General features: G+C 36.6%; 1 protein-coding gene across 1 annotated transcript in view; it reads left to right on the top strand.

The window, feature by feature from the left end:
- Window positions 1-17,615, top strand: part of Abca5 (ATP binding cassette subfamily A member 5) — a 73,668-nt gene that overhangs the window by 42,318 nt on the left and 13,735 nt on the right. The window contains exons 20-28 of the mRNA XM_041635836.1: window positions 1,669-1,838; window positions 5,141-5,268; window positions 5,686-5,823; window positions 7,475-7,588; window positions 10,101-10,271; window positions 12,099-12,212; window positions 12,524-12,658; window positions 13,390-13,464; window positions 14,634-14,725. Coding sequence (XP_041491770.1) covers window positions 1,669-1,838; window positions 5,141-5,268; window positions 5,686-5,823; window positions 7,475-7,588; window positions 10,101-10,271; window positions 12,099-12,212; window positions 12,524-12,658; window positions 13,390-13,464; window positions 14,634-14,725 — 1,137 coding nt within the window. The remainder of the gene's footprint in view (window positions 1-1,668; window positions 1,839-5,140; window positions 5,269-5,685; window positions 5,824-7,474; window positions 7,589-10,100; window positions 10,272-12,098; window positions 12,213-12,523; window positions 12,659-13,389; window positions 13,465-14,633; window positions 14,726-17,615) is intronic.

Genomic DNA, 17,615 nt, shown 5'->3' on the forward strand with positions numbered 1-17,615 from the left:
TAGTGATTTCTTTTTGTGTTCTGAAAGAACGGGCAAACCAGCACACTAACACATACTTGCTGGTGTCACTTTTATAAGGGCGCTAATCCCATTATAAGGGCCTTATCTAATTTGCATTACTTTTCAGAGATATCATCAGATTAAAGATTAGGGCTTCATAATGTAAATTTGAGGGACACAAACATTGAGTTTAAGACAAAAAAGACTTTCCACAGGGCAGGGAACCCTGACTGCTCTTCGGACTGGAGAGGGAGGGGGAGAGGAGTGGGGGGAGGGGGAGAAGAGTGGGAGGAGGGGAAGGGAAATGGGAGGCTGGGAGGAGTCGGGAATTTCTATTTTTTTCTTTCAATAAAAAAAAAGTTATATAGTCAAATATACTAGGAACTATTTCTTCTGATATTCTCTCAAAGAATAGTTAGCATGTAAGAACACCACGGAAATTTTTTTTTTGGTTTTGTAATGTAAAATTTTAATATTAATCTGAAGTTTCCATATATTCTTCAGTCATGATTTTTTCTTTCTTAAAACATCTACTAACTTACAGATTTTGATTTAAATACAACATATTTTGAGGGATGCTGATTTCAGGATATTTAAAATGGTGTAATCATTTTGTTTTGTTTATTTGTTTTTTGAAATAGGGTTTCTCACACAGGCTGCTCTCCAATTCTCAATCCTCCTGCTTCAGCTCCCCAAGGCCTGGGTTTATATGAGTACATTACCATGCCCAGCAAAAATGGTTTTTAAGAATACAAGTGGTTTAAATGGAAGTTGTAAATTATTAAATTAAGTGTGATAGCCTAAACACACTCCAGCAACCAAGATACATTATATAATATGTAGATACTATATAGGCAAGTAACTGCTTCTCTGTGGCACTACAGTGTCCTTTTGTAGTACTCTATATTCATGGCACTACAATATGATAATATGCGGGTATGTATGGCAGACTATGCATCTTATAATACAGCTTGACAGTATCTCACTGGAGCAGTACCAGCTAATGTAATGAAATTGTGATAAGCAGCCAGGCAGTGGGAGTGCACACCTTTAATCCCAGCACTCGGGAGGCAGGGGTAGGTGGAGCTCTGAGTTTGAAGCCAACCTGATCTACTAGAGCAAGAGCTAGTTCCAGGACAGGATCTAGAACTACAGAGAAACCCTGTCTCGAAAAAAAAAAATGTGATAAGTATGAAAATTTTAAATTGCAGATTTTTCACTATTTTAATTTTCTTTCCTGTACTTAAAATATTTTTGTCAGTGTATGAAAAGTGGCTAGAATAGAGTCTGAGCAAGAAGCAGTTCCTTCAGAAATATAGAAACATAAACATTTATGATAATACTTATTTCTTTAACAGTTTTATGTTTATATGTCCTATAACTTAAGAGGGAATCTTGTCTAAATATACTTTTAAAACTTTTTCTTTTCTTTACCTAAAATTTATTACTCTATAATTTTGATATTCCCACTTCGCTTTTTCTCCAATGTTCATATCAGATCAGTTTTGGTAACAGGTTTTTAGTAAGTTTTTACTTGTCTTTGTTTTTTGTTCATATTCTTTGTTTACTTTTATAATTGAGTATTAAATTTATACTAATATGAAGAAAGATCTGTGATCAATTTGTATGCTAATGTATCTTAAGCTATACTATTTTTTTTTCTTGCAGGTTGCTTCTGCTTTTAATTTTTTTTGCAGTTCAGATTTTTATGTTTTTGGTACATCATTCTTTTAAAAATGCTGTGGTTCCCATCAAACTTGTTCCAGACTTGTATTTCCTAAAACCTGGAGATAAACCTCATAAATATAAAACAAGCCTGCTGCTTCAAAATTCTACTGGTGAGAGGGTGTGAAGGTCTGTGAATGTGTGTTGGCTGGGGCTGGGGGTGAAGGGTTGATGAAGTTCAGAGTAAAGCGAGCATGATCTATTGTTGTAAAATCTAAATTAAATACTTATTGATACTGAATAATACCAGAAATAACGTTTTAGTTTAAGTGTAATTGGCAGTTTAAAAAATATTCTAATATTCTGCTTATAATTATTAAATTCTTTTTTAAGATAGTAGTAAGTTCTTACAGGCATATTTTACCTCAGAATTTAACGATGGTCTTTGAGGCCTAGCCTCAATGCACCCTTGGGGTTCAGAGAGGATGCTATAGCAATTGAAGGCTAGGGATCTGAGGGCGAGGAGTGAATCCCTCATTCCATGCTTCTTCGTGATAGTTTTTTGTATTGTCTTGCTTTTATCCTAATTCTCCTGCCCTACTTCTTACTTCTCCTAGCTTCTTCCACTATTCTAAAAACTCTTCTCCTTGGGAGCCTTGAAGCAATAAATTACAAGAGTTACCTCCTCACTGGAGCATGTCCCTAGGGTAGGTGAAAAGGGAGCTGAGCCATTGCCATGGCAACATAAGGTCCCAAAGCCATAGGAGCAAGAACGTGACCAGGGGGCACAGTGCCCAATGACAACTTTGAGACACAGGTCCATTGTTAACAGACTGGCAAGTGAAGAACTGGGATGCCCTTCCTGGGGTGCTCTGCACAGCAACCTGGCCATATATCTGTGGCTCTGATCTTGTGCAAGCTGTAAAGTTTTAAATTTATGATATATTTATGAAAAGCCTTTAGTTGAGTTTGAAATTGCTCTGAGGTGAAAGTGAGCTAAATGTGTGTGTAGTTAGTCTGAGCAAGATAGCAAAGTAGGCTTTTAAGTGTCCCCAGTCCTTGTGGGGCAGATAGATCCAGTTATGGAGCATATCCTAGTATATATTCTATATACCAAAATTATACAGCCAAATGAAAAGTCATCTTCTTGACAACACAAAGATGTATGTGCCCAGTAGATGAAATGTTTTCATGAGATAAACACACAAGCAGTGGGAAAACACCTGAAGCTATTCTTAGGGAAGAAATGATTGAATTCAGGAGAGAAATTGCAGACAGGAGCAACTGGTTCCACAGCCAGTAACTCCACGGCCTTTTTAGGTGGCGCTCCCTCTCAGAATCACTCAACAGGTCGGCCTGTTGAACACTAGGTGTCACCTGCTGTATTCTATCTCTCATGGCCTGACAGAAGTTCATGATGTTCTTAATGAACTTCAGGTTGTAAAGTTCCCCTTAGCAAGAGCTATCTATATTGATATCGAAATTGATATCGATAGATAGTATATCGATGGATAGATAGTATTTCCACATATTTATTGAGATTTAAAGATTCATCAAAAACTATGTGAAGAATTGGTTACAAGTAAGAAATAAGCCTTACTTACATGTATTTATACCTGAATATCTTGTTTGCAGTTGATAATTTTGTATTTACTATTTTTATCCTAATTATATAATTGACAAAAAGTTTTTTTATATTTTATGGACTTGAGCTAATTTTAAATTAGGATTCTAAGTTTTCAAAATATTAGAACTTAGTAAAGAGCTTCATTTATTCATGTTCAGCTTTTTTTTATAACATCTTATGTAAATAACCCATAATCTGAAGACTTGCAGAAACTATGTTACTATGGAATTCATTTCTGTTAAAAAACGATGCTAAGTATGATACATAACCTTGATCTTTTCTGAAAAGGATGCAATTAGCATGGAGAATCTCTCCAATTAGAAAATATTTTACAGTTTACCTTTCTCACTTAGAAATTGTGCCTTCAATATGTATTTTATGTAGCTAGAGTACAATACTTTGTGAAATCTCTTAATTTTGATTTTTATGCATACCTAAAAATTATATAAGTATCTCAAATATATCTGTTCTTTCATTTTTACTGCATTATAGAAATTCTAGTATTTCAGTGTTTGTCTCTTCATGACTTTCTGTAGCATTTCTTTTGAATCTGTACTCTATTGCTGGTCCAAAATGAAGCTTGTGTGTGTATGTGTGTATATATAAATGTATATGTAAGCGTATACATACACACACACACATATATATGTGTATGCGTGCATATGTAATGCATGTATATACAATACACATAAACACATGCATACACACATTAGATACTTCCTTATCCTTTGAGAGCATAAGTTACATAGTTATATCACTTGTGGTCTGGCTCTTTTCTATAGTGATATTTTATTCATATTTTCATAAGTAAAGTTTGCCTAAACATCAAAAGGGCAAAGCTAAGCCACTAAGAGGTCAGACAGTCTTGGCTGTTTTGCTTTTCTGACCTTTAGGCAAGTTTAACATAAAAACAAAAGTCAATATACGTTTCTTGATTAAGTAGCCACTCTCTAGTCCAGAGATCAGTTAAGGTCCTGGTTAGGAGAAAATTTTGTGGTGTGAAGCTGAAAAGCACCACTCTTCATGCTATTCATACTGTACTCAGTCTGCCCTGTCGTTCAGTTCAGTTACCGAGAGTGCCCGGTGTGTGGATTGGGGTTTCCTGTAAGTCACATCTGTTCTGCTTGGTTCCTGGCTGCTCTGTGGTGCAGCCGGACTGCCCACATGATGCTCTTTGGACATGATGCTCTACACTTCAACACAAACCGGATTCAGCTTTTTTTTTTGTTTTGAGTCGGTTAGGTAGAAGACTAATTTTTGTGGTTGGCTATTTTTACATAATTAAAAATATCAAATAGATGGTTTTTATTCAAATTTTATGATAGCTTTTTACTGTTATTAATATTCCTGTAGGCAGCAGATGTCACCAGGTTCTGTCCACAGCCTTGCATGTGTGTTCTGTCATCTCGTTGTCACAGCCAGTGCTCCGCAAAGTAGTCAGACCTCTTTCTTCTTGACAGAGGGGAAGCAAGTTAGCACTGTAACTTGCTTGAAGGATGTATAGTATAAGGGGCACAACTTGGATTTGAATCTTGGCCTACCAGCTACAGAGCCAATGCTTTTACCAATATGTAGCCCAAAGATAAAAGATTTTCTTGAAAGAGCACTATCTCCTAATGTAGTTAAAAGTCAGGCTGGGTGGTATGGCGCACACCTTTAATCGCAGTATTCGGGAGGCAGAGGCAGGAGGATCTCTATGAGTTTGAGGCCAGCCTGCTCTACAGAGCAAGTTTCAGGGCAGGCCCCAAAGCTACAGAGAAATCCTGTCTTGAAAAAAATGAAAAAAAAAAAAAGTCAACTACGTTTCTTACTTGAACTGATTCTTTTTATTCTCATTTTCTAATCCAGACTCAGATATCAATGATCTTATTAACTTTTTCACACACCAGAACATAATGGTGACAATGTTTAATGACAGTGACTATGTGTCTGCTGCTCCCCACAGTGCAGCTTTAAATGTGGTGCTTGCAGAAAAGGTAAGAGTGTTGTTAGACGTGAGTACTCATTACAAGTTATAGAGTACTAAAGTGCTTACTCACCCATTAATCATGAATCGCAGTCTATTTTTAGAAATGATTAAAAATATTCAGTTTTGTTTGTGATGGATTTTATTCCCTGGTAAGTGACTAGTAAAATCTTTTCATTTTATTTTCATGTTATATTTTTGCTTAAAATACCTTCATATTTCAAGCCAGTATATCTTAGTTGTCATCACTTTTCCTATCCCTTGTTGAAGCTGTTTTTTCACAGTGCCTAATAAAATTTAATTAATTAATTTAATTAATAAAAGATTTAATTAATCTAATGAAGTTAGTTAGCAAGAAAAGTTTGGGCTTTAGTGATATCAGTATTCTTATATAAAGAATGTGATAAGTCTTCTCTTTAAATTGCAGGACTATGTTTTTACGGCTGTTTTCAACAGTACTATGGTTTATTCTTTACCAGTAATGATGAACATCATTAGTAACTACTATCTTTATCATTTAAATGTGACTGAAGCTATCCAGATCTGGAGTACCCCATTCATTCAAGTAAGCAAACATACACAAAGATGAATTCCACTGTGGAAATACCGTAACGTTAAAAGTTGAAGTGGGGAATTTAGGGGTCCCCAGGAGTAGTATGCTTTAAATCCAGAGCAGCTCTTTTTGATGCTGGTAGGTTTGTGAAACCCTGAAATTTTAGTTATAGACAAGAATGAACATTGTTTAGTATTTTTTGGGGGGATGGGTTTTGGGATGTAGCCACTGAGATACTGAAAGAAATCTTGAGAAGTCAAATGAGCAACCATTTTTACTTTAAGTAGCTGTCTTACACTTTTTTATTGCTGCTAAGAGACACTATGTGGGGGCTGGAGAGATGGCTCAGTGGTTAAGAGCACTGTCTGCTCTTCCAGAGGTCCTGAGTTCAATTCCCAGCAACCACATGGTGGTTCACAACCATCTGTAATGAGATCTGGCGCCCTCCTCTGGCATGTGGGTATACATGGAGGCAGAAAGTTGTATACATAATAAATAAATCTTTAAAAAAAACAGAGAGAGAGAGACACTATGTGTGCAGTTAGTCTGAGCAACTCACGGCAACTCTTACAAAGAAAACATTTAACTGAACTGGCAGCTTACAGTTTCAGTGATTCGGTCGATTATCATCATGACAGGGAACATGGCAGTGTGCAGGCAGACTTAGAACTGGCTACATCTTGACCAGAAAGTGGCAGGAAGTTGATTTAACTTTCATACTGAGCGAAGCTTGAGAAAAGAGACTTTAAAGCTCACCCCCACAGTGACACACTTACTACAACCAAACCACACCTACTCCAGCAAGGCCACACCTCCTAAGAGTGCCTTTCTTTTTGGGGTGCCATTTTCTTTCTAACCACCACTGTAGCAAAATGTTGAAGGTCAAGAACAACAAGACAGTGATGTACTGTTTCTACATCATCTATGAAAAAGTGGGCCAGGACCATGGTGCTTGTTAGAATGTGGAGTATGTTCTAATGCAGAGTACCTTTCCTGTTGATGAGTGTATCACCTTACATAAAAATGGTAGACATGAGTCCAGGATTTACTCTTAGAATGCTCCACTAGCAGGTGCAAGAAACTGGGTTTGGTCTCTAACACAAAGATTAGGGTGAGAAAGGATAGAGAAATGAACTTGTTGAGGGTAGTCTAACACCCAAAGCAACCTACGTCTCAGGTAATCTGCATTTGGATGTCAGTTACCTTTTGACCTGCCTGGGAACATTAGCTGACTCCTTAGGGTAACAAGGAACATGGAGATAGAGGAGTTAAAGTCACCCTTATTTGGGAGATGTTCTTGATTCTTTAGGAAAATAAGCTTGGATATAGCTTTTCCCGATGGAAAAAAGGAGGGATCAAGATCCTTTTTGATGCGGTCATAAAAGTATTCACACAATAAGTGAAAAGTACCAAAAATCGTTTTTAGGTCTTTCTTGTCACTGCATCGGGCCACTGGTCGATATGCTAATTGTTTATTACACATACTAATTAGTGGCAGAGTTGGCAGTGTAGCCCAGCACTTCTTGGTAATAAACCTGTTATTCGTTCATACCCTGTGGTAGATATCTTAATGTCTTTCTTTAGAAATTTGAATGCTCTTTCAGGATATTCTAAGGCATTCTAAAGGGGTTCACATTCATTTTTTGTTGTGTTTGTCTTTCAGGAAATTACTGATATAGTCTTTAAAGTTGAACTATATTTTCAAGCAGCTTTGCTTGGAATTATTGTTACTGCAATGCCACCTTACTTTGCCATGGAAAATGCGGAGAATCATAAGGTAATTGTTCAGACAAAACAAATTACAGGTATCAGGTTCTGTCAAGCCTGAGGACCTGAGTTAGATCCCTGCAATCCACATGGTAGAAGGAAAGAACCAATTCCTCCAAATTGCCCTCTGATACCTACATGTGCCACACATGGTGTACACATAAGTCAATTTAAAACATGATTTTTTATGTTAGTTAAAAAAATATATAGGGGCCGGGCGGTGGTGGCGCACGCCTTTAATCCCAGCACTTGGGAGGCAGAGGCAGGCGGATCTCTGTGAGTTCGAGACCAGCCTGGTCTACAAGAGCTAGTTCCAGGACAGGCTCCAAAACCACAGAGAAACCCTGTCTCAAAAAAAAAAAAAAACCCAAAATAAATAAATAAATAAATAAATAGGGGCTGGAGAAATGCCCCAGCAGTTAAGAGCACTTGCTTTTCTTGTAGAGGACCCTGGATCAGCCTGAGTATTCACATGTCAGCTCACAACTGCCCATTACTCTTGTTCCAGGGAATTCTGTATCCTCTTTTGCCCTACATGGGCCCCTGCATGCATGTGGTACTTAACCTCACACAGACACACATAAACATGATTAAATATCTTAAATAAGATAAAAAATAGCAGGTTTCTATAGCTGCTAGTGAGAAGGATTATATTCATATATATTTGCCACATAGTAAACTTTAAGAGTATTTAATTTGAAAATGTCTTAGTTATGTTTCTGTTGCTAAGATAAAACAACATTACCGAAAGCAACTTGCGGGGAAGGAGTTTATTTAACTTACACTTCCAGGTCTATTACTGAACGAAGTCAGGGCCAGGAACTCAAGCAAAGCAAAGGAACCCAAAGGCAGGAACTGAAGCAGAGGTCATGGAGGAAAGCTGCTTATTTGCCTGCCATGGCTTGTTCACCCTGCTTTCTTACACCATTAACCTATTCTCTGGTTTGTGATTTATGTATTTCAAAAGCATATAAATGGAATTACAATGTGTATTCGACATTATTATTATTATATTATTATTATTATTTTACTACTGTAAAACCTAGTGTTTTCTTGAAATTCATGAAGTTTGTGTCAGGAGTCTCTGTAGTCCATTCCTTTTTATTATTGAGAACTATCTCAAGGTGTGGGTGTATTATAGTTTCTGTAACTACTGCTTGTTAAAAAAAAACATCTGAAATGTTGCTGTGTTTCACTATTACACATACAGTACTATGAATGTTTGCATATAGGTGTTTGTATGAACACCAGTTTTTGCTTGATGTGTATCTATGCATTGTATGCCTGAAGGACCCACAGAGGCCCAAAGAAGGCATCCGATTTTCTGGGATTAGAGTTCCATGTGGTTGTGAGCCACATATGAGTGCTGGGAATTAAACCTTGGACCTCTGGATCCAAGTGATCTTAACCTGTGAGCCATCTCTCCGGTGTGCCACTTCCTCCTCTTAACACATTTTTATTTCTTGTTTCCGTTTCTTAACTCTGTTTTCTGCTCTTTGACTTAATACTCTTAGTTATTATGAATTGATAGTATTAGAAGAATACAAATCAAAGGAATAGTATTTTTTTATTTTTTTGTTTTTTGGTTTTTTGAGATAAGATTTTTTTGTAGCTTTGGTTTTTGTCCTGGAACTAGCTCTTATAGACCAGGCTGGCCTCAAACTCACAGAGATTCGCCTGCCTCTGCCTCCCAAGTGTTGGGATTAAAGGTGTGCACCACTACCGCCCAGTTTAGGAATAGTATTTTTAGGCATCAGAATTTGGGAAAGACTTTTACAAAAAATAAAAATAGTGAGAGCATGAGAAGAAAAACTGATTTCAGTATTAATATACAGGAAAATACTAAGTATGAAAACTGTGCATTTATATACTATGCAATTTATTTTAAAAGTATTTAAAATGTTCTCAAATGTATTTTCTTTGCACAAAATTTCACACATAATCTGAAGTTCTGTAAAGGTCCAGAAGATATTAGGCAGTTTATATGTTCTTATTAAAAATAGATTTTGAACATGAGAATCCTTTTCCATTTAAATATATCCTCATTTATTTCTGCATAGTTTCATATGAACATGTTTGGCTGTCATTGATCGTATACCCACCATTTCTATGTTACCTTTTGTTTTATCTTTATTACATTCTGATTCTTAAACATTTTGTTGAAATTGATAAATCTTTTTTTTTTTTTTTTTTTTTTTTTGGTTTTTCGAGACAGGGTTTCTCTGTGGTTTTGGAGCCTGTCCTGGAACTAGCTCTTGTAGACCAGGCTGGTCTCGAACTCACAGAGATCCGCCTGCCTCTGCCTCCCGAGTGCTGGGATTAAAGACGTGCGCCACCATCGCCCGGCTGAAATTGATAAATCTTATAAATGAACCTAACTAAGGGCTAAAATGAACACATGTAAAGTCACTTTTTTTTGTTTTGTTGATTTGAATGAAAAGTTCTGCAATAATTTTCTTGCTTTTTATTTGTAAATTGCTTAAGATTTTAATAACTTTTCTTTCTTGCTTTTCTTTGTTTAGATCAAAGCTTATACTCAACTTAAACTTTCAGGTCTTTTGCCATCAGCCTATTGGGTTGGACAAGCTGTTGTGGATTTTCCCTTTTTCTTTGTTGTTCTGACTTTGATGCTGGGAAGTTTATTTGCATTTCGTCATGGATTGTATTTTTATCCTGTAAAATTTCTTGCTGTGGTAAGTTAGCATCAGTTGTATTCATGATATTTGCAGTTGAATATTTTTTATAATCTATTTATGGTTGAATACATGACAGTTGTCAGGTAGAATAACGTGTATCTATTTTAAAACAAAAACATTTAATTCAATTTTTATTGCAAGTGATTTAAAAAGTGCAAGCTACCATTTAAAAATAATCCTTTGAAGCTTGTTGTGGTCTTTTAAGTAGACTATCTATTTTCTTGCATCAGGCACCTACATACAGTCTTCCTTTTTCGTTGGCATACTCAAACATTTTGCAAGAAAGTGATTAGTTTCTTAAAAAGACTTGATTCAATTAATGTGCGTATGGGTGTGGGTATGTATGTGCGTGTGCATGTGTTTGTGTGTGTGTGTGTGTGTGTGTAAGTGTAAGCCAGTAGCCATAGAGGGTGTCTGATCCCTCAGAGCTCTAGTTACCAGAATTCGCGCGTCGCCTGGTTTGTCACAAAGCCACCAGAAAATGAACTCTAGTTTTCACAGTTGACCTAGCTCTTAACCGCTGCACCATCTCTTGAGCTCTGGGAAAGAAACTCTTTCTAATTTTTAAATTTGTGTGAAAATATGAAAAAAAATGTGTAACTGGCATTCGTGACCTGTGGAAATGTCTAATTAAGCGTTCCTTTTGCTAAATGGTTTATATTAGAAAAAAGCAAACCAACATAAAGCTATGTATGAGGATGTTGGATGCAAACTTTGGTTTTGCTTGAGAACATTTGGACTTGATATATTAACTTCTGCCCTATAAAATAATCTTAGAAGTTATATTAAAGCCGGACATCATAATATTTACCTTTAATCCCAGCACTTGGGAAGCAGGGGCAGAAAGATCTCTGTGAGTTTGAGGCTAGCCTGGTCTACTTGGTGAGTTTCAGGTCAGCCAGGACTTCATTGTGAGACCCCATCTGAAAATAAAACAAAACAAAAATCCTCACTAAAACAAACAAACAAAAAAGTTGCTGAGTGCTGGAGAACTGGCTCAGCAATTAAAGGAACTTTGTTATTGCAAAGGATCTGGGCTCAGTTCCCAACACCCATGGGGTGGCTCCCAGCCATCTGTAACTACAGTTCAAAGAAATTTGTTGCCCTCTTGTGACCTCCTGTCATGCTCATGGTACATACACATATAAGCAGGCTAAGCACTTCATATGTTAAAATAAATACATCTAAAAAGTTTTAAGAATGGTTCCAAATATTTGAGAGATAGTCATTTGTAACTAGCTTCAATTAATTTTTTTTTTTTTTTTTTGGTTTTTTGAGACAGGGTTTCTCTGTGGTTTTGGAGCCTGTCCTGGAACTAGCTCTCGTAGACCAGACTGGTCTCGAACTCAATTGATTTTAATAATAAAATAATGAGAAGTTTTGCTTTGTTTTGTTTTGGTCTTTCAAGGTAGGATTCTTTGTGTAGCCCTGGCTGTCCCAGAACTCACTTTGTAAACCAGGCTGGCCTTGTACTCACAGAGATCCACCTGCCTCTGCCTTCCTTCTAAGTGCTAGGATTAAAGGTGAGTACTATCACCATCTGGCATGAGAGAACATTTTACTTGGTATTAAAAAATTACAAATAATGCTGAGGTTAAATCACTTGGAGTTATATAAAACAATAATTTAAAGCATGATTTTTATTGGCTAAATAGTGTTATAGATTTGCAACTGTTCAAATAAGTACAAAGACAGTTGTGGGAGTGATTTCTTGAAGCGTGAAATTAGAGAAATAAAAATTCCTTAATATTTTAATATGAATGATTTTTATATTGTGTTATAAACTATTCATATTCTTCTGGGATGTGCTTTTCTGATTTGCAGGTTTTCTGCCTTATTGGTTATGTACCATCAGTTATTCTCTTCACCTATGTTGCTTCTTTCACCTTTAAGAAAATTTTAAATACCAAGGAATTTTGGTCATTTATCTATTCTGTGGTAAGTTACGCTTTTATTTTATTTCAGTTTTCTGAATCAGTTTTTCACGCATGCTTTGGTGATGGTGCTGAGGGTGTAACGTATCTTTTCTAAGTAGAGAGTGTATGGAGAGAATTGGCAGTTTCTTCCAATGGGTGTATTGATCTTCCACCATCTACTCCAAGGGATATTGCTCACAGTATTTAACAGCTAACAATCGATGCCAGCATACTGATATTTCCTAGCTTAGTATCGTTTCTGGATTCTGTTTTATTTGAGTTTATATGACATTTTCAACTCCTCCGTCACTTATTCTCTTGTTTCCTCTTTAGACGGCATTGGTGTGTATTGCAATCACTGAAATAACGTTCTTTTTGGGATATTCAGTGTCAACTGTTTTTCATTACACCTTTTGCATAGCCATTCCAATCTACCCACTCCTGGGCTGCCTAATTTCTTTCATAAAGGTACGTCTAGGAGATGTTTCAGAAACTTTAAAGTCTAAATATTAATTCTTTAGTCTTTGATATCTTGGTTCTTGTACTGGAAATAGCAACAAATATAAGATTCACTGTTACTTCTTGATTATATAATCAATAAAGGAATTTAAAATGACAGATATTTTCAAGTATGACTTTTGGTTGTCAAAAGAGAAAAACTATGTTCACTACATGATTTCTGATGCTTAATTTGATATGCATAATTAGATGTATGATTTTATTTTTCATTTTTTAGAAATTTATCAAGGATTAAGTAATATACTATAAAATGGTGAGAAAAATTAAGTATAAATGATTCCCCTCTCCCCAGGAAAACATTAAAGAAAATCATCAGCTTAATTTTGATCATGGTTAAGTCGAAGATATTTTCATTTAATTAAAAATATAAATAGTTGAGAGTAGAGGTGACTATGATCAAATTATAATGTATGAAATTCACAAAGAAATAATAGAAATGTTATATTAATTAAGTAGTAAACTCATAGTTTTTGATTTCTGGAAAATTTCTTTTTCCGCCCTAGTTTAATGTTTGACTATACTTGATTCTAGAAATACTGTGTAGCAGGAAGATTTTAAGTTAGACACAACACAGCTTTTAATAGGAATAGCTTATTTATAGAGATTACATATGCCTAAATTATATTAACCATTTAAACCAAATACTTCTGTCTATGTGTTATAAAAATGTTTTGTTTTAGGGTTCTTGGAAGAATATATCAAAAACTGAGGAAACCTACAACCCATGGGATAGGCTTTTAGTTGCTGTTATAATGGTAAGAAATAGCAAAAGCTATTTTTGTGTGTCTGTGTGCTCTTAAGAGTATTTGTGTGGATAGAGATGTAACTCAGTGGTTAAGAGCCCTGGCTGCTCTTCCAGAGGACCTGGATTCAATTCCCAGCAACCACATGGTGCCTCACAACTATAACTTCTGTTCCAGGGGATCTGATGCTCTCTTCTGGCCTCCACAGGCACCAGGCATTCATGTGGTGCACAGACATTAAAAACAACAGAACAAAACAAAAACCGAATTCATACACATAAAATATAAAATTTAAAAAACTAAAAATGGAACTGTTTATGGGTTTAGGACATGACTCAGCTGTCAGGAATGCTGGTTTAGCATGAATGGAGCTCTTGATTTGATTTCTAGCACAGGAGCAACTAGATGTAGGGAGGCACTCCTGTCATCCCAACACGTCGTAGCTTGAGCGTAGGGCCATCAGAAGCCTGAGGTCATTGTTGGGCTACATAGTCAGTGAGAAATGAACGACTTGTTTGTGTTTTATTTTTATTTTTTGTCCTGTTGCGTAATGAACAAGCCTGTAAATTAAGTGTGTTAATGATACTGAATCTGCGTTTTTGTAGAAATATCTTTTTTGTTGGCCAGTTATCTCCAATTCAATACACTTGACATTTTCATGATGCTGATTCTATTTTAATGAAACTGGCTTCGCCAGAGGAAGAACAAAGTCTTCTGTTGTTTGTGAGACATGGTCTTAGGTGGCCCAGCCTGGCTTGGATTTTATGGTCTTTTTGTCTAAGCTCCCTTAGTGCTGAGATAACAAGTCAGTGACACAGTTCCCAGCTAAGCTTGATTATATTTTGTTAAACGGACAGTAAATGAATTTATAGGGGCAGAAAATATATGAAGAATTAATTTATAAAAAATAGCATTGCTTTCTTAGTACTAAAACAAATGACTGGAGGTTCAGTTAGTGGACTAGCATAAGCGCTGCGTCTATGAAGCCCTTGAGTTCAGTCTCCATCACCAAGAAACTAAACAGGACAAGTTATTTTTAATTATCTTTATTCCAACAAACACATAGCAGTTGGATTCTCCCCTCTGATTATGGTAAAGAACCTGATCTTTGAAGTCTTCCACTGTTGGAAAAGCAAAGAAATGATGATTCCGTCATAAGCTGTTACTTACTCTTCTCTTAGCCCTACCTGCACTGTATACTGTGGATTTTCCTCTTACAACACTATGAGAAAAAGCATGGAGGCAGATCAATAAGAAAGGATCCCTTTTTCAGGTTAGTTATTTTTTTTTTTTACCTAAGTTTTAAAGTTTTGGTTAATTTACAGAATTGTACAACCATCACCATAATTTTAAATACCAATATAATTTTAAAACATTTCCAGCATTCCAAGTAATTGTATCCAGTACTAGTCACTTTCCTGTATTCCTTCCCATGCCTCTAGCCCTATGTAACCACTAACCTATTATATTCAGAATGTTTGCCTGCCTGTTGTACACTACACATTACAATAACAACATGGAGTTATAAATAGCATATAGTCATTTCTTGGTTTTGTTCTTTTTTTTCAGAATATACATTAATGTGTAGTGTCCCTCACACATTTACTGCATGTTCATTCTGGATATTTCTATAATGCATATAAAACATTTTTAAGAAAATACATAAATATGTTTTAAAATTTTAAGCCAATAAAGACCGTGGTTCTATTAAGTACTTTAAGTATATTTAAATTATATAGTTACCTGCTTTTTACTGTTGAAAAAAATCAAATTGTTAGAATTTGAATTATTTATTTTTATTATACATGTATTTATTTTGTATGCATATGTGTGTTTGTTTGTGAGTAAGCATAAGTCACAGAATACATGTGGGTCCCAGGGGACAGCTAGCAAAACCTGTTCTTGCCTTCTGCCGTGTGGGTCCCAGGGATTGAATTTAGGCCATCAGCTTTGGCAGTAGACACCTTTTCCGGCTAAGCCATCTCTCTGGCCCAATAGTTACAATTTGAATAGCAAATTATATCTATTACATAGAGTTTTACAGTGAGAATGATTTTGGAAAGTTCCTCATTTATACCGTAGTGGTGATTCATTAACTTTTTAAATTTAATTTTGCTAAGTAACATTGCAATCTCCTTTTCGTATGCTTGTTGTCCACTTTGATGTCTTCTGAGAGAAAGGATTGTTTGTATTAAAAATGTTTATTAAATTTTAAATATTGGTTCCATTGTATTTATATTGAGTTCTAAGTTTTTTATGTATTTTATATATAGTTATATGAAATGCAAGTATTTTCTCCAAACTTCAGTACCTTTACTAGGTAATGTTAAACTGAAAGAATTATTGTTAGTGAAACGTGGGTGTTGGTGATAAACTAGTGTGCACCTGCCCTTTTATACCTGTCATGTTTGTGTATTAGCAGAGTATTATCGTATACAAACACTGGACAGCTAAATGTGTGGTGCTTATTAGCCTTTGTAGCTCTCATATTTGTGTGTCCTTGCAGAGTATTAATGTATATAAACACTGGATGCTTTATATATAGTAAGTGTGTAATGCTTGTTAGCTTATAGTTCTAACATCAGAATGTTAATGTATGTAAAGACTGGGAAGTTTAGATGAGTGTGTGATGTTTAGTAAGCACTGGACTCTCCCTCTGCACTGAGAAACTTAGGTCTGGCTCTCCTTATTCCACCTCTCACTACTTGTGCTGATATTTGTGGGGAAGATTCCTATATTCACAGAGATAGTCTCTCTAATACCTCACCCCCTTTGTTTTCTGATTCTCCAAACCAGTCAGGGATTCTCTACTCTGTATCACCCACTTAACTTAGTCAGAGCCATGCCACTGGCATTCTTTTCATTTTTTTAATGCTTTAAAAATTTTATTAATTAATTAGTTAATTTTTTCCAACCCATTTAGAGTTTCTACTGTTCCCCTCCTCTCCTTCCTAGTCCCTCCGCCAACATTCCCCTCTCCTCTTTTTACTCCCTTTCCCTTCCCTTCAGAATAGTGCAGGCCTTCCCTGTATATCAGTCTGCCATGGGATGTCAAGTTGCAGTAAGACCAGGCACCTTCCCTCTTATTAAGACTGGATGGGGCAACCCAACAGGAGGAAAGTCCCAGAAGCAGGCAGCAGAGTCAGAGACAGCCCCCACTCTCTCTGCCAGGAGTCCCACAAGAAGACCAAGCCACACAACTGCAACAAATGTGCAGAGGGCCCTGGTTAGTCTCTGGTTCACTGTTCAGTCTCCGGGAGCCCCCATGAGCCCAGGCCAGTTCTGTGATGTCCTTGTTCCCTCTGGCATCCATTATCCTTCCTCTCCCTCTTCCACAGGATTTCCTGAGGTCTGACTAATGTTTGGCTGTGGTTTTCAGCATCAGTTTTCATTAGTTCCTGGGTGAAGCCTATCTGATGACATTTAGGCTAGGCAATGATCTATGAGTATAACAGAATATCATTAGGAATCATTTCATTGATTTTTTTTTCTTCTTTTGCTAGTCGTATTTGGTCTATCCTAGGTCTCTGGGCTGTCTAACCTCTGGGTTCTGGCCCTCCAGGCATTGTCAGGGGTGGGCTCCCTCTCAGGGTATGGGTCTCAAGGTGGACCAGTTATTGTTGCCCACTCCATAATTTCTGTGCCACCTTTGTCCCAGCATATCTTGTAGTCAGGACAGATGGTGGGACAGAGGTTATGTGGTTGGGCCTCCTATTGTTATAGTCTTAACTAGGGTCATCCCCATGGATTCCTGGGAGTTTCCTTTGCACTAGGTTTCTAGCTCATCCCAGAGATGCCCCTGATTCCAGTTATCTGTTCTGTCCTCCCCTCACCTGCTCTCTCCCATTCCCAACCCCGATCCAGACCTCTCCCCTATTTACCTGTGCTGTCTATTCTATTTTCCCTTCACGGTGAGATTCATGTGTCCCAAACCTTAAGCCTTCCTTTGTTGGAGGGGGCTGCTTTTTTGATCCCAGCTGCTTAACCCTGATATAATCACACAGATACTGTGTTAATTAAATCACTGCTTGGCCCATTAGCTCTAGCATCTTATTGGCTAATACTTATATCTTAATTTAACCCATCTCCATTAATCTTTTTTTTTTTTTTTGCCACAAGGCTGTGGCCTCCCAGCAAAGTTTCAGCGTGTCTGCCTCCAGAGG

The sequence above is a fragment of the Microtus oregoni genome, unplaced genomic scaffold (assembly GCF_018167655.1).
Source record: "Microtus oregoni isolate MIOR12 unplaced genomic scaffold, Mior012 000048F_ref0000485, whole genome shotgun sequence".
NCBI lineage: Eukaryota > Metazoa > Chordata > Mammalia > Rodentia > Cricetidae > Microtus > Microtus oregoni.